This window comes from Panulirus ornatus, chromosome 43 (assembly GCF_036320965.1).
Source record: "Panulirus ornatus isolate Po-2019 chromosome 43, ASM3632096v1, whole genome shotgun sequence".
Classification (NCBI taxonomy): Eukaryota; Metazoa; Arthropoda; class Malacostraca; order Decapoda; family Palinuridae; genus Panulirus; species Panulirus ornatus.
The window spans coordinates 22,623,978-22,650,756 of NC_092266.1; the positions used below are offsets into that span (position 1 = coordinate 22,623,978).

Here is a 26,779-nt window from a genome sequence, read left to right on the forward strand (position 1 = left end):
CAATAAATCTCATCAGTAGAGATGTGCAATACTATTTGATATTTCTAACAGAAATAAACTATGAAGATACATAAAATAATATGAAATTGCCCATGAGATGGTATGATATGACAGATCTCACAAGAAGGGCTGAATTAAGAGTTTACTGGGCCCTAGGCCATTTTAAAGGATTGAGAATTCTATGGAAAACAGCATTAATCAAAGCAAAGAGTAATAATAATGTGGCTGCAGCAAAGATTCCTAACAGACAATCAATGCTTACTGTACTTACAAGTAATACATAAGGGCTTCACTGGGATATTAGTAATACCACAAAAAATTGTTGTATACAAATGATAGTTTTATATTGATTTTTTTAGTAATAATTTCTAAGCAAAATATCAAAAATTTTTTTAGCTACCTCGTTAATGCGGGAAATGGCGATCAAGTATAATAAAGAAATTCTCATAATGAAACAAAAAATAATACCAGTTATGGTACTCACCAATGCATTCAGTGAAAGCAGTGTAAGATAACCATCTATCAGCACCACTTCATGAGTTGTGGTAAGTAAGGAAGTGGGAAGAGCTACTGCCATTAAGATGGGCCAGATTGTGGGCAATACTCCCTTGTGCTCCTTCTTGATGAAGGTATCTGTAGTAGGCAGCCTTGCCTGTAGTTTCTTGTCACGATGAGATTCCTTTAGCAGAATCTCTGCTCTCATCACAGAAGAGAAACATAGTTATCACAGTGCTGTATGCAGGAGCTTGAGAGTAGTACTCAAAACTGGTGGAGCAAAGTGCTGCTGATAGGCTAAATACACACTGTTCACATTGGCCGAGAGCACAACTCCGGAAAAAGAAAATGATGGATGTTGCTTGTTCTTGTGCAGGGCTTCTGAACTGCCTGATGTATTTTTATCATACTAATTTTCTGTTTTCCTGCAAAAAATACATAACAGGATAAAGATAATCATAACTAAGCAACACTAAACAGAACAACACTTTCTTTACCAGATGATAAACATGATATGTGTTCCACCTCATAAGTCATTGAACAGTCTACCCATTTACTCATGACCTGCACACTAATGGATGTGTACTTATGATGGTCATTGTAGGAGCAGTGATGAGAGGACAATTATTCCTGAACCTTCATGGAGCAACCAATGGTATGGTAAGTCAACTAGATAATCTGGGAGGTGTGTAAACTTTAATCATGTGATAATAAAAGCAGTCCTCTAAGGACTGTCTGATGAAGATGGATGCAGTTTAGAGGTTAAAAATTCAAAAGATGGAACCCTACAAGTGCAAAACTTCCTCCCCATTTTGAACAAATATGCAGATGAACCTTACAATATGTGAAACTTATGCAATTTACAAAATCTGTAAGTTTAAGCAGCTTGGAAAATTGCCAAAGGTTGTGCATATTTTAAATCTTGTGAAAACTGAGTGTCCTGCAGAACTACTGAAGCCATAGTAACTTGTGAACCATGTAAAACGAGCAATTACAAAAATTGCTATATATCGACTTCATAATTCATAAAAATAAATCCAGTAGAAATCAATCAGCACATGTAAAATCTTATCATATATAGATCAATGAGACAATTTCCTTCTTTCAATCTACTGGTATAAGAAGAAAAAACAGTCCCTCATTAAATGTACAAAAGTAAGGAGGAAACGTTTGCCATGCTGACTGAACGCTTGTGACAAGACAGGTTTAATTCCAGAGATGGTCTATTACTTGCAGTAAAGCATGCTACCAACTCAAGGGTATTTAACTAACAATTAGCAAAGGCAATGTATCATGAGAAGGAGGATTCACATGAACTTGAATCAATACTGGTAAAAACATTAGAAGATTAACCTGCACATGTCTGTGGTTTGCCATTAAGTAAATATGAGAATATGATCCTTTATTAATCAACAAAGATACCTATTCTAGAGGACAGGGAAGAAAGAATGCTACCCATGTATCTCTTGCATGTCACTGAAAGGGAGTAAGAGGTGTGGCAAAAGGAAGTTGAAAATCCTTGCCTCCTAAATTTCTTTCAAACAGTAAAAACAAAGACCAGAGATATGAGAGAATTTTTCCCTAAAGACTCAGTTGTCAGTTGCTGGTGCTACCTTGTCAAAGTGAAAAACAGCAGGAATATTAGGCAGACACATCAGATCGAAATAGTAGGTATGAATATCAAGTATGAGCCTATGAAAACACTGTGCTACAGTTGCCCTCTGCCAATGGCCTTTTAAGCGTGAGGCACTAAGGGATATGAAGTGGCACTGAGTGCAACAAAGACTCTTTTGCTGTGGCCACCCCCCTGAAGGGGGTGGCCACAGGAGGTGATTAGTTCCCAGTGAACGTTGGTTTGCGGCAGGGGTGCGTGATGTCTCTATGGTTGCTTAATTTGTTTATGGATACGGTGGTTAGGGAGGTGAATGCAAGAGTTTTGGAGAGAGGGGCAAGTATGCGGTCTGTTGTGGGTAAGAGGGCTTGGGAAGTGAGTCAGTTGTTGTTCGCTGATGATACAGCGCTGGTGGCTGATTCGGAGAAACTGCAGAAGTTGGTGACTGAGTTTGGTAAAGTTTGTAAAAGAAGAAAGCCGAGAGTAAATCTGAATGAGCAAGGTTATTAGGTTCAGTAGGGATGAGAGACAAGTTAACTGGGAGCTAAGTTTGAATGAAGAAAAACTGGAGGAAGTGAAGTGTTTTAGATATCATATCTGGGAGTGGATTTATGGATGCTATTTCATGTGTGGCAGGGTGTTGACGGGACTGGATGAAGGCAGCAAGTATGAATATGTACATGTGTATAAATGTATATATATGCATACGTTGAAATGTATAGGTATGTATATATGCATGTGTGGACGTTTATGTATATACATCTGTATGTGAGTGGGTTGGGCCATTCTTTCATCTGTTTCCTTGTGCTACCTCGCTGATGCAAGAGACGGTGATTAAGTATAATAAATAAATGAATATGATATACAGCAAACAGTTATTAAAGAGAAAGAAAAAATAAGATCACTGCTGAGGACAGGTAACTGACATATGATTACATATAAAATCTTTAATACATCATTAGCAAGGGCAAGAATACAGCTTAATACTACAGCCGATATACAACTGGAAGAGCTACAAGCCAGAGTGTATTCAATGCATGTGAGCTGGCTGGACTAAATACTGTACCTCAGAGATAAAAAAAATCTGTACATTATGGAATCATATCATGAATGATATACATATGAATAAGTTTAGACTGAAACTGTGAATTGGTTATTCCAATTCATATTCACAATAACACATCAGATCCAATGTGCCCAAAGTGAGCCTTCTGCATGGAAATCACAAATGGCCTTCAGTTCAGCCTAAAGATTTGAAGCACCATATCTAACAACAATATTGGTTGACTTTGGCATTCACTCAACATTTCTCTGTATCAGTAATACATAAATTATAGAAAACATCATATATATGATTATCTTTTTACTGTATATATAAGTATTCTTTAGTTTCTCGCTAATAATTTGAGAACACTGATTATTACTTCCCTTATAAAAGTTTCAGAAGAAATGTAAATCTAATATACACTGTAATAAAGTGACCTGAGTAATCAATTAAACATTGCTTTTCATAACTATAATGCAGTCCTCTATTGTGGAATACATGATGCAAAGTTTATTAATAAAATATATAAATGAAAAAATATACGGACCTTATGACAAAAGCATATTAAGGTGCAATTACATATTTCCATTTTATCCACAGATGTATCTAAGTTTCCCTTCTAATGGTAACAAACCTAATATACAGTACCACATACTAATTCCTTGAAATGGGTTGTCTCAGATTTATTATTGCCACTTGACCATAAAAAAATGTCCTTGATCTAAGTTCCCGAATGAAATCATTTTGGCATTGCAACCACTTTCCACAAGAAAACAATGAAGTCTGCAGTGATATACTGTCAAACCCTGATGCAAATTATCAAATAATTATATACTCCAACTTCTTTGATAGAGCCAAATTATCCTTTCAAATGTTAGTGCATTTTGCTGACTAGGTACAATTGATATCTCAGAGCCAGCAATTTAAATAAATAAGATTTCAGTACAACTAGTCTTTGGTGCCAGCATACAACACAATGATTACAACAAATATACTGTTAGCACTTCAGATGAATGGAAACTTCAAAACAATTTACCTGACTAAAAACAGGCTTTTGATTATTTCACGGTCTTGTTGAACAGCAAAAGCTTTATTTTAGATCTTTGCTGAATTAAAGATTGGGAACTTACTGTATTGAACAACAATGCATTCATCACATATATAACACAAAATGGAAAAACTTGTGTATTATCTGTGAAGAGTTTTATCAAAGTATGTATTGTGTATGACTTCTAATTTGCTCATTTTGATAATTCGTAAATGTCAAAAAGTTAGAATTATATATTCAACAAAAATTAATATTATTGCTGCTTGTAAATAGTGGCTTGCTAAAAATTTCTCCCCAATAGTTCTAAATTCAGAACACTCATGATAAACATAATTTCCCATTCTAAATAGCAGTTCTACAACAAACAAAATTTAATAGTTTGAAAGCAGGATGACATGACTCAATGCTAGCATAATACCCATCAAACACCTTCTCTGATGTTGTTACAGAGCATAATGGAACCAATGTTAGATCTTGTTTATGAAAACAGGAACAGGAATCCCAGTATCAGAATGAAAACTATGATTACAATGACAAGAGTACCTACAACCCCTCAAACATATAAGCTTTTTACATCTTACGTAACCCTTTGGTATGATAAAATTTTTAGTCTGTAGAATGCTTTGATATAACAAATATTCCAATTAAAAGTCAAGACCAAAAGTTAAGAATAATAAAAGTAATCATACCACCAATCATGTTCATTTGTAAAAAATGCAGAAAAAATATTTCATGCATAAAATTGTTACAAACTTTAACCAAAAATATTGAGTATATTTTTAAAATATATTCACAATAACGGAATAATAAGAACTTCACACTATTTCCCAATGAAACTGTGCATCGTAATGAATCTTAGTGTAACTCTCAGTATATCTGATTTGTGATTTGCATTAAGACTGTACATCTTGAAACTGTACAATAAAAGGCAAGGGGAAGATAGTAGGAGGTAATGTGGGTATACATCTTTGTCATTCTAATCAATGGCAACTTAAGATCAAATTCATTAAATACAATTAATATTGCTACTATCTTTGTATCACCTTTATAAACTAGGGATCAATAAAATAGCACCTGGACAATAAGATTATTTGACAGCTTACAGCTTGACTTAGAAATTTTCCTTATTAAAGCTTCTTCCTGTGTTAGTATGGCAAGACAGTACTGGTAAAGGCAATATTCCATATAAGATTTGGAACTGATTGTCAGCATATAACAAAAACCAATGGATTTTCCATACCATTCCTATTGCCAAATCATTTAATAAATAAAGCTTATGACATCTCTTCATCTTATACATCTTTGTATGTATGAATCAGAACTATACCACTTATCCATGGTATGATTAACAATATTAATATGACCTCAGTTCAGGACTTAATTATTTTCAATTATTAAGTGAAAAATGCAAAACCTTATTGATTAAGAAATTTGGAAGTTTGTAGTACTTTGACATAATTGTTTATACTACTTAATATACAAGTTTATGAGTTATGGCAAATCAATATTAACAAATTGTGCTGATTCTGACTGGCAACACACAATATTCATAACTTTTCAGTAAGAAAGAAACATGATGCACTTTCTCTTCCCTAGAGATATTAATATAAAAAAGGGAATTGTATTTACTGTCTGTATCACCATTCTGACCACAACTGAAGTTGGGTTTGCCATCCAGTTCTATTTTTGCATCCTATATCAGCATTATAATTTACGTATAGATGGATAGGTGGTATCTAAAATTATCCTAAGTGCAACTCCTCAGGTTACTTAAAAAGTTCAATTATCTTGTAAAATATACAAAACTACTAGTTAAGTTTATCATAATTCCCTATTTATCAAACCCACTTCTAATTGCCTTTAACGTATATTCTAATATGTTTAAAATTTTCTACAGGATATGATGATAAAAATATATTTCAAATATTTTCCATGAAAGATACAAAATCTGTTCCACAGACTCCAAAATGATGTTGCAGAGACATTTTTACTTGAACATTTATATCATAACAATGTTATGGAAGCATTTTATCTATAAATTGCAGCATACATTTTTCATATAACTAATATCGTACACAAATAAAAAAATTCATTAACTGAGGAGTTTAATGCCAAAGTATAGGCTGTAAATAAATGGTTGAATGTAAAAGAATTATATATATAAGATGTTAAATGAAAAGAAAATTACATAATGTCAAACAAGGATAGCTTTTCTTATGTATTTCTGGAGTACAAAATCCTTATTTTTCATACATTTACAACAACCTAAGATGAAGAAATTTTTCTATCATTTTTCCATGAATAACGAAATATTGCTCTGAAGGTAATTTAATTTAAATTTCACGGTGAATCACTGTTATGGATCCTCTTTTTTCCTAACAGATCGAGCTTCACATGTATAGAATTCTTATTACACACTCTTAGCTTGTTCCCTGGTAAAAAAAAATCGCTGACTAAGTATTCAACACCATATTTTTAATCTATAACTTTTCTCTCTTAGTTTTCAACACTAGCACGTCGGGAACCACACTGACAACAGAACTTGGCTGACAGTACAGGATATTTGTGACCACATTCATGACAGAATCTTGGCAACCGCATTGATGATGATGATGCACTCCCAGAGTCTCCTTTATTGGTCCCAGGTGGTGAAGTTGATGATGGTGATGACAGTGGTGGGAGGGATGAATCTGATGAAGAGCTACTTGAGACACGAAGCTGAGAATCATCCACACTGAAAGAGAGGACACCAAGTGTAAGAAAAATCTGGGGATACATGTAAAATAAAAAGTTTATATATCATATCATCTGCACTTCAGTCATATATCTTATCAGTAAGTATAAAGTAATGGCTATTTGTATATCATCACCAAAGGATACCATAATATCTGCAAAAATATTAAAAGTGGAAAAGTTACTTAAGTTCCAATGACCAATGCACTGTTACTAAGTTTCAACATTTGAGAGTCCATTGTTGAAATGTTTAGAGAAGATTTAGCACATATCATCCCGGTCTAAATACAGGAAATGGAAACAAAGTATAAAAATACATAACCAGACAGATGAAAAAGAAAACGACTGAATGTTTATATGTAAAACTCTGCCAAATAAAGGTAATATATTTGCTATGCATTCATGTAATACCTGAAATGTTATACTGTGTGTCTAACTAATGCATTCTTAATTGGTAAGTTTCTATTCTAAAAGGGATCTCAGCATATCACTGAAAATGTCTATGATAACTCATAGTCTTTGAGTCTTTCTTGCTCTCATCTGGCTTATAAGTGTTCACTTCAAATCATCATTTCATCCTACAAAATAATTCGAATGAACTAACAAAAATTCCTGCAGGAATTCATGGATTCAAAAGCACATTAATACATTCAAGTTCTGCTGCTTTTTTTAGTCAAGTATCATACGAGGCATGAACAAATACATGCCATAATCATGACCATCTTGAAAAAAAGAAAAAAGAGAACAAGACAAGAATCAATTAATTATAGCATCTTAAGTGTTTGTAGATCTGACTCTAAAAGGTCAGAAGTTTGTAAGAAGGAAAGATGAGAAAAGGAGGAGAATTTCAAGGCTTCAACCCATTCTATGAGATACTAAGTTGGTCCTACTTTTTAATACCATATATACAATTGATAGAGATGCTCTGTTGAAGGTATTAAGAGCATATGGTGTGGGAGGTAAGTTGCTACAAGCAGTGAAAAGTTTTTATCGAGGATGTAAGTCATGTAGGAAGAGAGGAAAGTGATTGGCTCCCAGTGATTGTCAGTTTGTGGCAGGGGTGTGTGATGTCTCAATGGTTGTTTAATTTGTTTATGGATGGGGTTGTTAGGGAGGTGAATGCAAGAGTTTTGGAGAGAAGGGCAAGTATGCAGTCTGTTGTGGATGAGAGGGCTTGGGAAGTGAGTCAGTTGTTGTTTGCTGATGAAACAACGCTGGTGGCTGATTCTGGTGAGAAACTGCAAAAGCAGGTGACTGAGTTTGGTAAAGTGTGTGAAAGAAGAAAGCTGAGGGTAAATGTGAATAAGAGCAAGGTTATTAGGTTCAGTAGGGTTGAGGGACAAGTCACTTGGGAGGTAAGTTTGAATGGAGAAAAACTGGAGGATATGAAGTGTTTTAGATATATGGGAGTGGACAGAGCAGTGGATGGAACCATGGAACCATTGGAATGATGTGGTATACAGGGGTTGACATGCTGTCAATGGATTGAACCAGGGCAAGTGAAGCATCTGGGGTAAACCATGGAAAGTTTTGTAAGGCCTGGATGTGGAAAGGGAGATGCGGCTTCGGTGCATTACACATGACATCTAGAGACTGAGTGTGAAGAAATGTGGCCTTTGTTGTCTTTTCCTTGTGCTATCTTGCACATGCGCTGGGGGAAGGGGGGTGTCATTTCATGTGTTGTGGGGTGGTGACAGGAATGGATGAAGGCTGCAAGTATGAATATGTACATGTGTATATATGTATATGTCTGTGAATGTATACATGTGTATACGTATGTATATGTGCGTGCATGGGCGTGTATGTGGGATGGTTGGGCCATTCTTTTGTCTGCTTCCTTGCACTACCTTGCTAATGCGGGAGACAGTGACAAAGTATTATAAAAAATAAATAAATAAAATATACAATTAATGAAAAATTATATTACTTAGAGTAAGCAAGCTTTTTTAAAACCATTAATGACAAATGCAAGTTCATCAGTTTGTTCTTCACTGTCCTTTTTGGCTAGTTTTGAAAGAAATTTTCCAATTAATCAAGATGACCAGAGAATGATGTAGGTAAAAGGTCCAGTGGCAATGGTCAAAATCTTCCTTGAGAAATTTTTGTTTGTTGGTCTAGCAAATGAATAATTGAAACAGTCATCACTTATTTGCTATGAGAAATGTGTGAGAGGAAATACTGACATCTACAGCTAAAATACACACACACACACACACACAAAAATAAGAAGAGATTAATGTAGATAGGTAAAAGCACTCAAGAGACAGAAATGTGGAAAGTAACAGTCTCACTAAAAATCATGATGCTAAAAATTCATGACATATCCAGTGATTATCAATATATAACCCCAAAACCTATTCTCCAAGTGCTCCTGAAGCTTCACAGTTGTCCTACAACTTGTGATAGAGAAAGGAAGGACTCTTTTGTCATTAGAAGTTCTAAATGATAAAAACTTGGTGAATCCATGTTTTGGAAATGTTACTTTTCTTGTTCTAGCTGGAAGGTGACACTCAGACTCATAATTATTTGGTCTCCCATCACTCAACTTGAACTGGAGTTTGAGCAACCAAACAAGAGTTAGAGCTGCTGATTTGATGTACCTCTTACAAGTGCACCAGCATTAATTACTTCAGTTTGCAGACATCCTGACCCTATTTACAAGTTAACAGAAAAACATTTTTCGCATTGAAAGTATGTTCCAACCATTTTCTCTTAACATCATGAAATTACTGATAATGTTATCAGTTCAGAAGACTGGATGCTATGGGATTTTCTTTACAAAGAGGAATTCTGCTATAAATACAATGACAAAATTGTGAAATCTTTAAAAAACACGGCAGAGATAAGTATCAAAGCAATACATTTATACTTACCCATGAAAATCTTTTTTCCCTTTATCCACATTGTTCACAAGTGAAGTATGGTTGGTTCTGTATGTCTCAAAACCAGAATTACTGCTATTTCTGCAAGTGAACGATCCCTTTCCAGTAAGTCCATTGGACACTATGTCTGAAGAATCCTGTTGCAAACTGGCAAAGTTATTTCCTAAAGACCGGTTAAAACTTGACCCAAGCGATCCAACACCAGTGGAAGGACTTGAACCCCAGCCAGAGAGTGAAGTGCTTGCACAAGAATCACCCCATCTGTAATGAAAGTAACAATTATTAGTACCTATATATATAGAGACTGAGAGTGAACAAATGTGGCCTTTTTTGTCTGTTTTCCTGGAGCTACCTTGCTGATGCATGGGTGGTGAAGCTGTTTTCCATGGGACAGGGTGGTGCCAGGAATGGATGAAGGCAAGCAAGTATGAAAATGTACATGTACATATATATATGCATATGTATGTGTACATGATATATATATATATATATATATATATATATATATATATATATATATATATATATATATATATATATATATATATATATATATAAAGAGCATGGTTGAGAGAGCAGAAGAGGGTGTTTTGAAGTGGTTTGGGCACATGGAGAGAATGAGTGAGGAAAGATTGACCAAGAGGATATATGTGTCGGAGGTGGAGGGAACGAGGAGAAGAGGGAGACCAAATTGGAGGTGGAAAGATGGTGTGAAAAAGATTTTGTGTGATCGGGGCCTAAACATGCAGGAGGGTGAAAGGATGGCAAGGAATAGAGTGAATTGGAGCGATGTGGTATACCGGGGTTGACGTGCTGTCAGTGGATTGAATCAAGGCATGTGAAGCGTCTGGGGTAAACCATGGAAAGCTGTGTAGGTATGTATATTTGCGTGTGTGGACGTATGTATATACATGTGTATGGGGGGGGTTGGGCCATTTCTTTCGTCTGTTTCCTTGCGCTACCTCGCAAACGTGGGAGACAGCGACAAAGTATAATAATAAAAATAATATATATATATATATATATATATATATATATATATATATATATATATATATATATATATATATTCCGTGGACTCATAGGAATACCTTGATCACGCACAAAATTGTGATGTGTAATGCAACGAAACCATAGCTCCCTTTCCACATCCAGGCCTGACATGTCTTTCCATGGCTTACCCTTGACATTTAATATGCCTTGGTTCAGTCCACTGACAGCACGTCAACCCCAGCATATCGCATCATTCCTATGCTCTCTATTTCGTGCACCCCTTTCACCCTCCTGCATGTTCAGGCTCTGACTGCTTAAAATCGTTTTCACTCCATTCTTCCATCTCCAATTTGATCTCTCTGTTCTTGTTCCCTCCACTTTTGACTCATACATCCTCTTTGTCAATCTTTCCTCACTCATTCTCTTCACATGTCCAAACCAATTTAGCACACCCTCTTCAGCTCTCTTAACCAAACTCTTTTTATTGCCACAGATCTCTCTTACCATTTCACAACTTATTCAGTCAAACCACCTCACACCACATATTGTCCTCAAACATTTAATTTTTCAGAGCATTCACCCTCATCCACACAGCCTTAACTACTGCCCATGCCTCAAGTCCGTATAATGTTGATGGGACTACTATGCCTTCAAACATACCCATTTTTGCCCTCTCATATAATGTTCTCTCCTTCCACACATTCTTTTATGCTTCCAAAATCCTTACCTCCTCCCCCGTCCTATGACTTCCATGACTCCATTCACAGCCATGTCCACTCCCAGGTATCTAAAATCCTTCACTTCCTCCAAGTCTTCTCCCTTCAAACTTACACCCTAACTAACCTGTCCCTCAACCCTACTAGACCTAATAACTTTGCTTTTATTCACATTTACTTGTAACTTCCTCCTTTCACACACTCTTCCAAACTCAGACATGGACCTATGCAGTTTCTCACTTGAATCTGCCACCGGTACTATATCATCAGCAAACAACAACAGACTCACTTTCTACATCCTCTCATACCCTACAGGCTGTATACTTGCACTTTTCTCCAAGACTGTTGTATTTACCTCCCTCACCACCCCACCCAACCTAATGATAAAATGTACACAACTTATATGGTATTCACGTTTTCAGTGCTTTTCTCCTTATAAGAATAATAAGTGATAAATACTGTCAAATGAATAACTGCTGAAGCCATTATACTAAATTCTATCTATCTATCTACCTATCTATCTATATCTCTGATGTCTGTTCCCTTTGGAAACTCCCTCAAAGAGGTGGCCATGACAATACAGTCTCCATAACTGGTGAATTCCAGTGCCGCTTTTGTAGCCTTTTATGCCTCACCTTTAACAAGCCATTGATTAGGAGGAGACTCTAGTGCAGTATTGTCAGTGGCTCCTAACTAATATTACTACCGACTACTTCTACCTAATGTGTCTACTAAATTATTGATCAAAATGACCAAAATCTCAGCTATTAATGCTCACAAAATTACAATAATTTGTACATACATACCATGACGAACTGTAGTTCTTCCTACATACAATATACCTGACAGTCAAGTATAGCAGCATCCTCAAGGTGAAACTTGAGATCTGTCATCCTGGGTCACAGTGAGGAGACAGAGTGCAATCTTATGCGGGGTGTAACAAGTAACAAACAAGTAACAGGAAATACACTTGATAAAAGCTGCAATTCAGTGTCTAAATACATGGGTAGCACACTAGCAGAGATGTTGTATTTTCATCATATGATATCACAACTATTATATAATCATGTATAAAATATGAGATGGATTCATAAGAAACAAATATGGATGAAAAGCAATATCTTTACTGTAGCCTAAGCCCAGAAAGCATGAGAGCATTTGCTTGATGGTGGGTTAAACCCATCCTACAAATAATAATCCATAAAGATTAACTTCCTCTGTTATCACAAAAAATGGAGTCAGGAGATGCTAACTCACACAGACTCAAATACCATAGAGTAACCTGCCCAGACCTATGAGGCCATGGCACAGAGGTGAAGCAGCATGAAGTGGCAACTTTTTTATAGTAAAAAAAAAAAAAAAAGGCGACAGCAAAAAGATACCCCAAATTGTGAACATCTTGAATGAAAGGAAAAATGAAGAGTACAGGTAATACAAAAAAGATTAATTTACGCTCTTTGGGTGACTGTAGATCTGACTCTTACAGGTCAGGAGGTTGAAGAAGGATGGAAAAAAATAGCTAAGTATTCTAAAGCTCTGTTGATGAAGAAAGGACATACAATCTCCAAACAGAAACTACAAGAAACAAGAGCCAGGTGAATGCCATAGGTCTAGGTCTTAGTAAATGGAACACATGTAAAACACTTAGAGAAGTAAAGCAATAAATAATACCTCCAGAACAAAGTGAAAGGCAACAACATTATGGTGGACAGAAAGTGACGGTTGAAGAGAAGTGGCTGCAAAAGAGTTAATAGGCATAAAGTTTTGATTTCACTTTGGCTAAGATAGAGCTGGAAGGAGAGCCACCCCAGATATAAGAGATGTACTCCATTCCAGAGCAAAAGGGAAACTTATAGATGTAGAATAGTTACTTGCTAGAAAAATAATTGCAGCACCACTACAACACCTTTAGCTTTTTGGAAACAGCTTTTGAAAAGTTCAACATGTAGGGTTTCAATGATAGTGTGATGAATATGATAGTAACTAACATTCATCTCCCTAAAAACTGCCATACCAACCCATCTTAAACTCCACTCCACCAGAAATAAACCCATTTGAAATTACACTCCTCAGGAATATAGGTCACACTTTCTCATCTGCTTTCTGAACACTCTCCATCTCTACAAATGCCAATCTAACATATCAATTTGATATTGTAATCCAATTTTTTTTTCTCCAACCAATCACTGAGCCTGTGACCCTTATATATGCTCCCTGCTTGAAATGTCTGAGCCATGGACATGCCAAGCTGAAAGATAAGTTTTTAAGCTGTAAAGATACTATGAAGAATAATTCATCATGCGAGTTTTATTGTCCATATCTATATCCTAATGGGTTCTTGTAAAGTCTGATCATGCTTCCCCAATCTTTTAGTTGTGGGGTTCAAAGAAAACTTCAGGACAGCAACTAAAATATCTTTGGATTGTTGTTCAATACTTGTTTTGAGATACCACCGAGCTCATCAGTAGGATATAATTTTAAGACATTACCTTCAGTTTAGTATGTTCTGGGAAGAAACCTCAGTCAGTGTCTTAGCTTCCCATGGGAGCCCTAAATTTCAAACACTTAAATAATAAGCAACAAGTTACCTTATATAATGTACAAAACACGATCATTCTGTATGTTATTTGATTCTTCTTGAGCTTAACCTATATTTGTTATTGTTTGCTTAATAGAAAATAAAAAATAACTAACCTGCTTGTGATGGTCCTGGATGCTGGGGATGAGAGGGATGCAGCAGTGGGGGTGTCTTGATCTACAGATGACCAGCTATTTTTGTCAAGTGTTGGAGATGACACACTAAGTGTATCAAGGATGGGAGATGACTGACTACAAGTATCACGAGTGGGGGAAGAAACCCTATGAGTCTCACGTACTGGAGACCAGTCACGAGTATCAGGAGAGGGAGATGGTGTGCCTTTCTTATCGAGGGTAGATGACCAAATACGTTTGTTACGAGCAGGGGAAGAGAGTATATGAGTATTATGAGCTGGGGAAGTAGCACTCTGAGTCTTGTGAGTGACAGCAGACCAGCTATGAGTATCATGAGTTGGGGGAGAGGTATTATGAGTATCATCAGCAGGGAAAGTAACATTGCAGTCATCACGTACAAGTGAAGAACAGCTATCATTATCGCGTGTTAAAGAAGACCAACTATGGTTATCATGAGATGTGGTATCTCTACATGGACTATTACGGGTGGGTGATGACCACCTATTGGTATCTTTTGAGGGGCTTTCTTGTAATAAGCTGTCTCTTGTTGGAGAAGACCATCTGTTGGTTTCTCTTGCAGTGCTATCCCTCATGGACCAGGTCGATTTTCTCAATGTTGGGGATGTGGATCCAACAGACATATTGTTTGTTGGCTTGTCTGATGATGACTGCCAGGACCATCTTCCCTCTGAAGCTCGTCTAAGCAATGGAGAACCTAACTTTGCTGACTCAAAATTATAATCTGTCAAATTACTTCCAAGACCAGAACATCCTTCACCCACCCTAGAATTTCCTAATTCAACTTCTGGAGACTTTTCCCTTGAAGGTGAGTCACTTTTCTCTATATCAGCAAAGTCAATGCTTAACTCAAAATCTGGAGATTCCCTTCCAATTCCATCCATCCTAAATGAATCTGCTAAAGACACCCCCATTCCTAACCCTGCTGCCCCAAGACCAGACCCTTTCTTTGCAGATGAAGTGGATGTTCCCATTAGTGACTGCATCTGGAGCTCTGCTGCCGAGAAGGGATCATAGGGAGACTCCCCAAGTCTGCCAAGGAGGATAACCCTATCAGAGGTGATGCTGACAACATGACCAGCACTTGGAAAGGTAGTTTAATGGAAAGTGCACACAGAACTCAGTCCACAATGTCTTGTATAATGGGAATGAGTTTAGACATGCAGTTCAAGATCATAGCTGATGGAGGATGCCTCAACTCATGTACTACTTTATTTGTATAGGCAAAAATAAAATGTACAAAGACTACATACCAAAGTTAATGGTAATTCTGTACATAAAAATCATGGGGCTGAGCAAACACAAGAGATTATAACAGTGACTTTCAGGAAGCATTAAGTAGTTAGGAAAAGATAAAAGATTAGTTTAAAGAAAAATGATGGCAGGATAATTTTATCTATGCAGTCATTTTGAAAAGATAGTAAAGTAAGCCATCAATTATCAAACTTTCTAAAAGAGGCATTTGTTTGTTATTCACAGAAAGATCAGTGATAGAGTTTACCTTCTTCCTATGACTAAAAACAGAAAGATGATAATTTCTAGGTCTGTGCTAAATACACATCATGTATCTTGATTAATGATGTTTTTATTCTTTTTTATATCAATGATTCAAGCAAAGAAGAGCTTTGGGTAATACCTCTGAGGATGTTACAAGACTACTTCACTTTTATCTGCTTCCCTTTTCCCTTATCAGCAAGATAGTGCAAGGAACAGAATGATATCCTTCATGGAAAAAAATTGACTTGGCTACTTGTTTTGTTGTGCTTTTGGAAAGTCAATACAGGAGGAGTAAATTTCCAGCCCTTCTTGGTCACTTTCTATGACATGCAGGAAATTTGTGGATGGTTGCATTTTTTCTCCCCTGTGCGCAGGTATAATACTTCTTCACAAATAAGTGCACATGATAATGTCTACCCCAGTTGTAAAGTTAAACTTCTAAGTTGTGTCTAGCTCATAGTTATACTGAATAAAGTTAAATCATAAAATACCTGAAAATCAGATGTAATCCAAGGTGCCTTTCATTATGCAAGTGAAGACTAATGGTACAACAAGAGCCTCAGTCCTATGATTGTAGGTAATTGACAGTTTACTGTTTTCCATTTCATACATGGTTGGGGAGAAAATATGTTCTGTCTCTGCGTCTCTGCTAATAAAAATATTCTGCCATCTAAACAGTCAGTATCAATGAACAACATGCAACATTGAAACGTGCTTTGTTAAGGAAAAGACTATAACTACGAAATTTATATTACATAAATACAAAACTGAAGCTTTCTTTGCATATTCCTATGCCAAAATGTTACCTTAACTGATTTCCTGACTTGGGTAGGCCAAGTTTCTTCATCTTCCCAGTAGTTTTCCAAACATCTCTGTTAATTTTGTCACTTCCCACCTTCTGAAATCCTACTAATGATTTAAACATAGCATAGTCTCGTCTTGAGATGACAACTCCATCACTGTTGTCAATTCCATTTACTGGTACAAGAGTTACTCCTTTTGAATAACTTTTTTCTCTCTTTGGACTCCTTGATCGTGGCACATGTTGTCTTCTCTCAGAATTCAAATAATTATCTGCATTAGAAGACTTTCTATTTCTTCTATCACTACTCATATCATTAATTCTTGCTTCTTTCTGTGTTCGTTCTCTCGATCTAGACTGTCTTCTTTCTTGTCGTGAGTTAACACTTCCTTCACTTTTTCTTTCATTTGATGCTACTCTTCTCCTACTATCCTGATCAATACATTCACCCACTTCCTCTCTCCTACGACGAAGAAGCTCCCTAACACTTTCTCTATTGGCACTTTTTACATTATGTAATCTACCAAGTCCTGAAAATGGCACTTCTTGGTGCACTTCAGAATCTCTCTCCAGCTTTGCAAATGGAAGGGATTCATGTCTTTCTTGATTTTTTGATTCACACCATGAATCAGAATACTCAGTTTCTCTGTCTTTCTTTATTCTATACCCTCCATCTTCCCATTTTTCATCTTCAAAATGTACTGATCTGGGTCTGCCAAAACCCATTTCTAATGTCTCATCATCACCACTGACAGAGGTAGAAGATTTGAGGAAATTTTCTTCTGTTGGAATATCTAATTCATCCTCACTTTCATAATTGTACTGCAGTTCATTCAACATTTCATTATCGCTCTCATCCTCTTGATCACTCTCACACAACTTTGAGTTATCAATAATGAGATCATCATTAGAATCTGAACCATTCTTGGTGCACTTATCTTTTTCATCATTCAAATCTACTCTGTGAACACTATTATTTCTCCTATTCTCTTCTTTTTCTTTTCTATTAACTATCCTTTCACACTTAGAATCCTCCTCCTCCACTATAACTACATTTTTTGTTGCTTCAGTTATTTTGTCATTCTTGTTTCTAATATCTAGTTCTGTACCATTCACTCGTTTTTTTCTTTGGTTAATCTTTTCCTTTTCCACTTTACTGTACATCCCCAAAACAGGGAAGAAAGGAGAAAAAAGTTAGTTATTAGTTTCAGTTACTAACAGTCATCTAATGTGTCTAATATTACAAGATTATGTTAAAAAGTATAATCTAACCTACTAAGACAACAAAAAAAGTTAGTTCAGTAGGAGCTAAGATGAAATATTAAAGAAGGGTAAAAGTGGTAGTAATTCATTCAGTTAGTGAGTGCATTTTCAGTTTTTCATATAAAATGAAAGACATGGATGCAAAAGTTATTTGATTCGAGACTTCTTCTAGGGATGCTGATAGAACTAATGTATTAAAAAGTGCACATTAGCATGCTAGTTGTAATCACTTTTTATCCTTATACTTTTGACTCAGTGTCTTGCTTCCTTATGAAATTTTTAATTACATTGAAATGAATTACCATAAAGAAAAAAATACGTCACACGTCACTACACTGTTCCCTGAACAAAGAAAATTATACATCTCTGTCAATACAGATGAAAGTAAGAGCACTGCACAGCTACAAAAAAATAACTGAGTGTAATGAAAGGTATCTATAGTTATAACAAGATGCTTACCTAATCTATTAATCATTCTGATCCATGGAAAAACAAGCCAGATTTAAAATAAAACCATATATCAACAAAATGGCAAATCAAGCATGTCTGTTAAAATCATGAGGATGCTCTCAAAGTAATACTATAAATATGAAGAAAGAATTCTAAATAACAAAAATTGAAGAGGGAAGCTCCTTGGAGGCTGACACAAGGAAAAGGAAGATACACAGAATGATAATAGTATTAAGAGAAAGATTTGCTGACTTCAGTCAACAGTGCCAACATCTAATTGTATGGAATTTCAAACACATTTACAATACTGCTCTCCGAAACAAACAGCTAAGCTCTTCATATCATGGATCAATTCTGTTCGGTTCAATGAAAAACATATATCTTCCACCAAAGAGATAATCAAAACAGTATCTGTAACTGTACAAGTGGAAAATAATATAATGGAAATCAATTATAATCTATGCATATCTAAACTAACATATCTATTATACAGACAATTAGACAAGTATACCACAAAAAAATAACAACCTAATAAACATGCTATCAAGGAAATAATCTTATCAAAGGTAAAGTTCTAAGAATAACTGTACAGAACAAAAAGAATCTTCAAACATTGACATGAAATGAGAATACATTCTTAGAATAATGATGCCAAGAAAATTAAGAACAGTCTTACCATTATATCACAGTAACTAAAGCTTTCAAAAATATATATCAGTAGAAAGAACACCCTATAAAATTACATAAAAGAATAAAAATCTCAAAAAATAATTATATCAAAATAATGAATGCTCTTGAAACAGTAGCATCAAAATGAAGGTGGAATGTGGATAATGAATTCATAATGAAGGAAAGATTCAGAATATTGTAATTATACTATTATTATCATTATCATTTTTGTTATTATCATTATCATAATCCCTATCATTATCATTATCATCATCACTATCACTATAAAATTGCCCCAGGACTCCTTCTCCAGGGGCTACTGCAGCTTCAAGGCTACACTAAAATCAGTAAAGGGTAAAGGATGGACTCCTCCAAATGAGTTGCAAGATATTTTAGATATTTTACTCTGATGATTCAACTTGGCCAGGGGTGATTTTACAACTGCAGATTAACTACAAGAAGGTAGTGTCCAGTAATGCCAAGAAAGTTTTATGAATAATAATATTACCAAAATGAAAACAGCTCATTATCTAACGACAACAATATCAAATGCTTTTTCAATCATGTCAACAGAGGAAGGAACCTCCAACAAAAAAGATAGTGGTAAATCAGAGGACGCTCTTTAAAACATATTATCAACAAAAACAAGAAAAGGAGGAAACTCTTACATGAGCAAGTTATCTGAATACTGATATCAACATAAGGGAAGTTGATGAAAGTAAATAGAGAACTAGCAATGCAAACCTTACAAATGACGTCCAAGAAGTTCAATAATTCAGATTAAGATCATAAAATACGTACTTGGAATAGCTTTCTTGAGAAAGAGAACAGTCTGGAGGTGTTTCTCCTGCTTCATCACCCTCTGGTTCTCCACGCTTTGGACTACCACTGATACATACACTGAAAATTTCATATTTGATAACTAAAATCTGCAAATCACAAAATTTATAATAAACTACTTCATAGTCATTCATTCTCACTGCCTTTGTTAACCTCCTCATATTCAATATTTACAAAATTCATCAATACTTTAACACATTTTCTATCCTACAATTCAAATATTCACAATCATCTAAAATACATATTATATTCAGTAATTCTTTTTTACCATGGAAATGCTACTAGAAAGTGGCTATAAAAATAGAGCCATAAATGGAAATAAATGTAATTTCTTTACTTTTTCCTTCACAGTGCTTTGTGGGTGAAGTAAATCAATGGCAGATGTCAATGGTGTAAACATTACAATTTACATTACAGAAATAAGACAATAAGCTGAAAAATTGACAGAAGGTTATTAATAAAATGTACTATTACAAAAAACTTACTGCTTTGAATTTAAGAATACAGTGATGAAAGGAAAAGCACAGATGTATAAAGAGGAAAAAAAACAAATTCAAGGGAGAAAATCAAATGAGTATAAATTAAAAACGAGATACAGTGAAGATGAAAAAAGAAGCTAAAAATAAGGCTAGAGGGGTGTTAGGGGACAGAAAAACAATGATTAGTACTGCAGTCATTAATGAACATGAGCATATATTTCAATAACAATAAAGGGTTATCTTGGAGTAGAATTAAAGCAATGGGAAAGGATAATCAAAATATGAAGGAAAAGTAATAGAAAGAAATGAAATGAAATGCTGTTTCTGATGCTCAAATATAACAGCACTATGCTAAGAGGGTATCCTGATAATTTTATTACAAATAGACACACATCTAATTGCAACTGCTATGGTGCTGATAACAAAGAACATCTGTGTATCAGCTGTCCTGGGTATCACAATCAGGAAGAGCTGCTAAAGTCTTCAACACAAGATACTGAAACAAGAACTGGGACACATGCTGTAAAAAGGGCATAATGGTGATTGATATGCAGTTCTTTTATGCCTTATCTGTGTGAGCCTGACAAAGGAACAGGCCAAAATGTCAGCATGAATATAATGATTGTGATACAGTACAAAGGTAAGTCCACAAAGAATGTTGGTAATATTACAGGAACTGGTTTGTTGAGTACAGATGCAATGTGTTATGTACAACAGTGATGGAGCATATTATGATTGGAAAGGGAACTGTAAGATATAAGGAATTTGCTGAAGGTCTTGATTGTACAGACCAGATTTTAACCCAAGAGAATTCATCCATGCAAAAAGATGATGGTGTATGTGAATTTCTTACATGGAAAAATGCATTATAGACTGAACTAAAAATGGCCCTGAAATGCTCTTGGATTGTATGCATTATGCAGAGAGCTAGAACTGGAAGATAAAGGATTTCATGATCAAGATGAAATATTGTATGTGTCAGAAGTGTCACATCTAACTGACAAGTTCAGGTCACCCAGCAATGACTGAAAGCAAGAGTAGAAGAGGTGACCTGAAGAATATCAAAAAATGAAAGAGCAATTTTGCTGAAGACAAGATGCTAATGGAGGAATAAGTACAACACCTGCAATCAAAAGTATGTTGTTCAGAGCACAAGTGCAATCAAGAGAAAGGTATCTGAAAAATGGGAATCAGAATATGAACTGTAGGTGTACTAAGACAAAGACTCAAATCTTCAAGAATATTCTATAAAAAAATATAAGAGGACCATGTAAGAAAATGTTGGTACTCTGAGGAAAGTAGTGAAAATAAAGAGCTTAATTGTATGTATGAAAGGGAATAGGAATGGTACAGCCTCTTCCAGTCTGTTCAAGTGGAGACTAGATGAAACAGTAGAACCTAATTAGTAATGTACATGCAGTTGAGATTAATTTTTTGTGAAAGGAATTATGGTGATGAGAGTGGACAGTAAAGGACTAAAGTTTAGGGTAAGTTTGGTCCTGTGAAAAGAAGAGAGACACAGAGTAAAGGACTGCATGCTAAGACAGTATAGGAAAGTGAAATTAGCTGATGAACAAAAGGAAGAGAGATACAGAGTAAAGGATTGCATGCTGAGACAGTATAGGAGTCAAATTAGCTAATCTTAACCCCTAAAAAACCCTAGCCATACTAGCACATTCTATGATGTGGAAAGCCACTTCTTGCCCTCTAAACATCAATGCTATGCAGAGGAGCCTCACAAAAATTTTCTATTTGCACTGGGAAAAGATTTTCAAGTTATGATTACACATATAGCAAAATGTCCTATCGGTGGGTACCTAAGCCATACTTGTATGGGATGCCTTTACCTGAACAGGGGACATCCTTTTGATATGAAGAGATGCCTTTTGTCACAAGCATCTGAATCTAGTGCTGTGAAAGAATCCCAGTGCCTCTCAGTTACCTGTCTAACATGAGAGGGGAAGGTATGTCCCAGGTTTATGCCCTTCATGAATTAGTGGTGCTAAACTTTGGGGCACTAATAGTAATGAAAATTATTAGGTCGATGCTGAACTGTCAGTAGTTGGAAAAGTTCTTTGTGCATTAGTCATCCACCTGTAGTGGCAGAGGAGAGATGAAGAAGTGCAAATCAGGAAAATTCACAAAACACATACTAAGCTGAGCTCCTTCAAGAACAACTAAGGATAATTTACTAGATTTTCCCCATTTCCTTAAATTTTCTTGATATTTCTAATTAACTCCTACAGCAACAATTATTGATAATTTACTATATTTTTCCCACTTGAAACTTTCTAGATATTTTGATGTAACTTTTAAGACTAAAACATCTTTTGAATTTTTAGATATATTGCTGGTCCTAAGGACCCCCAACTTTCCAAGGTTATGGAAACCTGACTAAAAGTCTATAAAAGGAACCGAGTGGGAAAGGGTGTAGAAGGAAACCAATATGAATTATAAGGAAGAATAAGAGACAGCATATTCAAGAAGAGAGTAAGACGGATTCAACTACAATACTACATCCAATGGACTTCAAAAGGATACTAAACTAGTTACTGTTCTGTGAGAGAAATTTATGATTTTTCTCAGCAAAGATAAATAGAAAGGGAAAATCTCAGTGAAATGACTTCATTGTAAGCTGAATTACATGAGCAAGAGAACATCATTAAGCTGGTTTACCTAGCCATCATATCTGAGGCAAGGTCACGATGTCGAGCCATTGGAGTGTTGGACGATGTACGACGTAAGGAGGACCTCATTGATCTTTGGCGAACTAATGGCGAGTTGCCACCTGAAAATGATGACCGCCCGGCTTGGACCCTGGACAAGCCATAGCCAGAAGACTGTCCATATCCAGATGACTGCCCATATCCAGATGACTGCCCATATCCAGATGACTGCCCATATCCAGATGATTGCCCATATCCGGATGACTGCCCATATCCAGAAGACTGCCCATATCCAGATGACTGCCCGTATCCAGATGACTGCCCGTATCCAGATGAATGTCCAATTCCTGCCAAGTGTCCATTACCAGGAGATTGTCCATACCTTGAAGAATGTCCATAACCCGAGGAAGACCCATATCCTGAGCTGCACCCCATTACTGCAATGTTAAAATTTCTCATCATTCTAAACAGTCAATAATGAAGATAAAGAAATGTGACTTCATTCAGTGTTGACATATACCAAAATCTATTCAGATTATCCAGCTCTAAATATAGGAAATATCTTACAAGGAGAAAGAGATATACAGTACAAATGAAAATCAAAATAATCTTACTTGAAATCTATAAATGTTCATTTCTGGACAAATCTTAAAAATCCAGTACATTATGTAATATCAATGTAAACTTTTCATTACTGCAACAAGTACTATAAAGCTTATGTTTCAAGTAGGATTTAAAGATCAGTAAAGTAAATATGCATAAGGATGGAATCTTTCTCATCATTTTGTTTAGGGGGAACGATTACCTTAACCTCTTGAATCAGTAACCTCATGAATATTTTTCATATTCAGTTTATAAAGACAAACGAGTATGAAGTACGTGGAAGTTGTGGAAGCGTCAAAATAAAAAGAAAAAAGTAAGGACTGAAATTTGTTAGCTGGAAATATAAAACTCAATTCGTGAGGCTTAAATTAATTAACATAAAGTAGCGAATTTGGCTTACCTGAACCTTCCTCAGCAGGGGGAGCTTGAGTGAGTAAGATTTTGGATTAGAACTATCAGTAATGTTAAAAGTAAACTGCAAATGAAATGTGCACCAAATATTGGATAAGTAAACTACAACTGTAAAGTACATCAAATACAACAGTACAAAACTGTCATAATGTGCCTCTATCATTAGTAAACTACATTTTCTTACATCAGTTTCTCTTATGACTTGTGGTTTGTGACTATCATTCCCTTGTATGACTGGAACCCTGTAGGTATACATTTGTCGTGAGTTTCAAAACGTTTTTGCTTTATCAGCTGATAAGTATCTATTAGCTGGATAGTCTGGGGTACTAAAAGCTGAAAATAGGATATCCATTGATCAAGTGTTAAAAGGGGACAGCATCACTTTACATCCGAAGAAATATTCAAGTATAAGAGTTTATAATAAATCTAAAGCCAATTCTATCACGTCATAGATATACTGACGTATTTACACCACTATTCACATTAAAAAGAATTGACAATAAACAGCAGTAGTTCGTTTTCCTATGAGTTATTAGGTGCAAAAGTTCCCACTCTAGGTAAAAAGAAAAATCCAAAAGAATAATCTTACAAGGTTAAAAGCTACGAACATTATTACGTTACACAGTGAAATGAATTTCTGTGGAAAAAATTCACCTGATTTTAGAAGAGCTGAGAACTGCTTGCCAGCAGAGCGCCCAAGTGACATAGACCCAGAATGGCCAAGAGAAGCAACAGAGGACACAGAAGTGCGGCGTGAAGACGTGCAAGGTGGGGGACTCGTGTGTCGACCTGAGTAAGAATTTCAGAGGAAATTAGTTAACTTACAATTAAACAAAAGTAGTCAGTGCATATTTATCTACTGATTGCAAATATATTGAGGTATTCATTAGTACTGTAAAAGTGACTTCACTATGGATAACAAGGGCACTAAGTATGATTCTACTGGAGAAAGAAATTACAAACTTGTCTGGCATACTTGAACATCATATGACATGTATATCACATGACACGACAATCCTTTTGGCAGGTACCTGAAGGCAGGGGAGGGCTCGTGTGGCGCATAGGGCTGAGCTGGCGATTACCAAGCGGTGGACTCAGCTCCCGTAGTCCCATGGGCATGGGAACAGGTGTTGGGCCAGAGCTAGGAGGAGGGATGGACGATATAACATCGCTTTTCTTCGGTGCTCGCCATCCATTCTGCCCAGGTTTCGGTGGTACATACTGTAATGATGACACTGTATTACTCTCGGGCGCTGCACCTCAAAAATTATCACGAAGAATCCTAAGTAATCTTGCAATCACATTTATGCAAACGTACAGTCTTTGATTAGGATGAAACTGTTTTGTATCTACGTCAGTGCGAGTGTTTGTGCATGTGTGTAGTTTCTCAAAGTGTATGCGGTGTTTGTGAACCATAGGTCTGTGTTAAAGCATAAGCTACGGCAGGTAAGTGGTGTTCTCATATTACAGCGTAGATGAAAACTTTCAAAGTACGACTGTGGTGAGGAATCTTGCCAGTGCTCACTAAATATGCCTGAAAATACTAGAGCACTCCATATGTCTGGCATCGAAGGATGTGTAGCAGATGTAAGCTGGTGAAGAATCTCTCACCAGGTTGACCTGTATATCATTTCAGTTAGACAATGACATTCTAGTCCACAACAAACGTGAGGAGACATTTTTGGAATATTTAAGAATATCCTGCACACTATGACTGGATAATACGACTGTCTCAGTGAAAGAGAATCTGGAGTACAGACACGGCTTGGTAAAACATGAAACCCACCCGACTAACGAACTACTGAATACGTAAATATGTTACTGCCTATCAAAACAATCCTATACGATTACGAAATATGTCACAACACACTTCAACAGTACACACCAGAACGACAATCTAAACCAGACACACTTAACTGACAAAGGTCAGAAGGCTCTCAACTCTGCCTCCCTCTGCCCGATACAAGAATACCCATTTGGCCTCACTAGGTCACAGGGCTTCGTAGGGAAAGGCTTGTAAAAAAGAGAGTCTGGCAGGGGGTGATGACCTTCAACAGCAGTCGATATAACTAATACGTAACTACAGAAGGCACAGGAGAATCGATCAAAGTGATGGATCAGAAGGAAGAATGTCAGGTAAAAATCCTTCCAGCGACGATTTATCGATACCACTACATGCATGAAGGTGTCGCTTTTGGTGATGAATATCGCCCAAGTCTCTGCCTCAGCTATTGTGTGTGTGATTAATAATTGTGTATAACAAAGGGAGAGAGTTTTACACTCGTTTCTTACTAGTGTATACGTATCATATCTTTACTCCTATGCACGTATGTATGCACACACACACAACAACTTAGCCCATGCCAGGTGTGTGTGTGAAACTTGGATCGTGGGTTTGGGTTGTGGAGAAATCATACATAATTTCATCGACAAATACTATATTACGGCTGAGTGCCATGATGAAGCATAATAGAACTTGGATTCATAAGAGAATTCAACAGAGCTGTGGTTATATTACGACACTTCCTCTATGAAAAATTCATGTGATTAAACACGATGCTGCAATCTTCTTGCTACAAGTTCTTGCATCCAGCGGTCCATATATGTCTTAACGAACAATTATATGACTGAATTATACATAGAAAAACGCTCCTGAAGATGACCTTGTTCTTCATACAAGTGGTGTGTGTGTGTGTGTGTGTGTGAATACAAGCTCCTAAATATGTGGCATCTTGAACAGACACGCGTCCATTCAATTACATAATCAATCCATTAATCATCTACCTACTTGAACTATTTCCACACCCCAGGCTTTGGGGGGGGGGGGGGGGCGACAACAAATGCA

At 36.1% G+C, this 26,779-nt stretch overlaps 1 protein-coding gene across 9 annotated transcripts in view; it reads right to left on the reverse strand.

Moving 5' to 3' along the window:
• Positions 1–3,039: 3,039 nt before the first annotated feature.
• Positions 3,040–26,779, reverse strand: part of LOC139762399 (uncharacterized) — a 132,972-nt gene continuing 109,232 nt past the window's right edge. For 6 of the 9 annotated variants that reach the window (XM_071687235.1, XM_071687233.1, XM_071687236.1 and 3 more), the window contains 9 exons: positions 24,966–25,155; positions 24,589–24,723; positions 23,924–23,947; positions 22,931–23,357; positions 19,737–19,835; positions 16,558–17,709; positions 14,219–15,286; positions 9,807–10,076; positions 3,040–6,934 (listed from right to left, as the gene is read on the reverse strand). In XM_071687235.1, coding sequence (XP_071543336.1) covers positions 6,697–6,934; positions 9,807–10,076; positions 14,219–15,286; positions 16,558–17,709; positions 19,737–19,835; positions 22,931–23,357; positions 23,924–23,947; positions 24,589–24,723; positions 24,966–25,155 — 3,603 coding nt within the window. In that variant the 3' untranslated portion in view covers positions 3,040–6,696. The remainder of the gene's footprint in view (positions 6,935–9,806; positions 10,077–14,218; positions 15,287–16,557; positions 17,710–19,736; positions 19,836–22,930; positions 23,358–23,923; positions 23,948–24,588; positions 24,724–24,965; positions 25,156–26,779) is intronic. The other 3 variants (XM_071687237.1, XM_071687239.1, XM_071687238.1) reach the window with 3 other exon arrangements.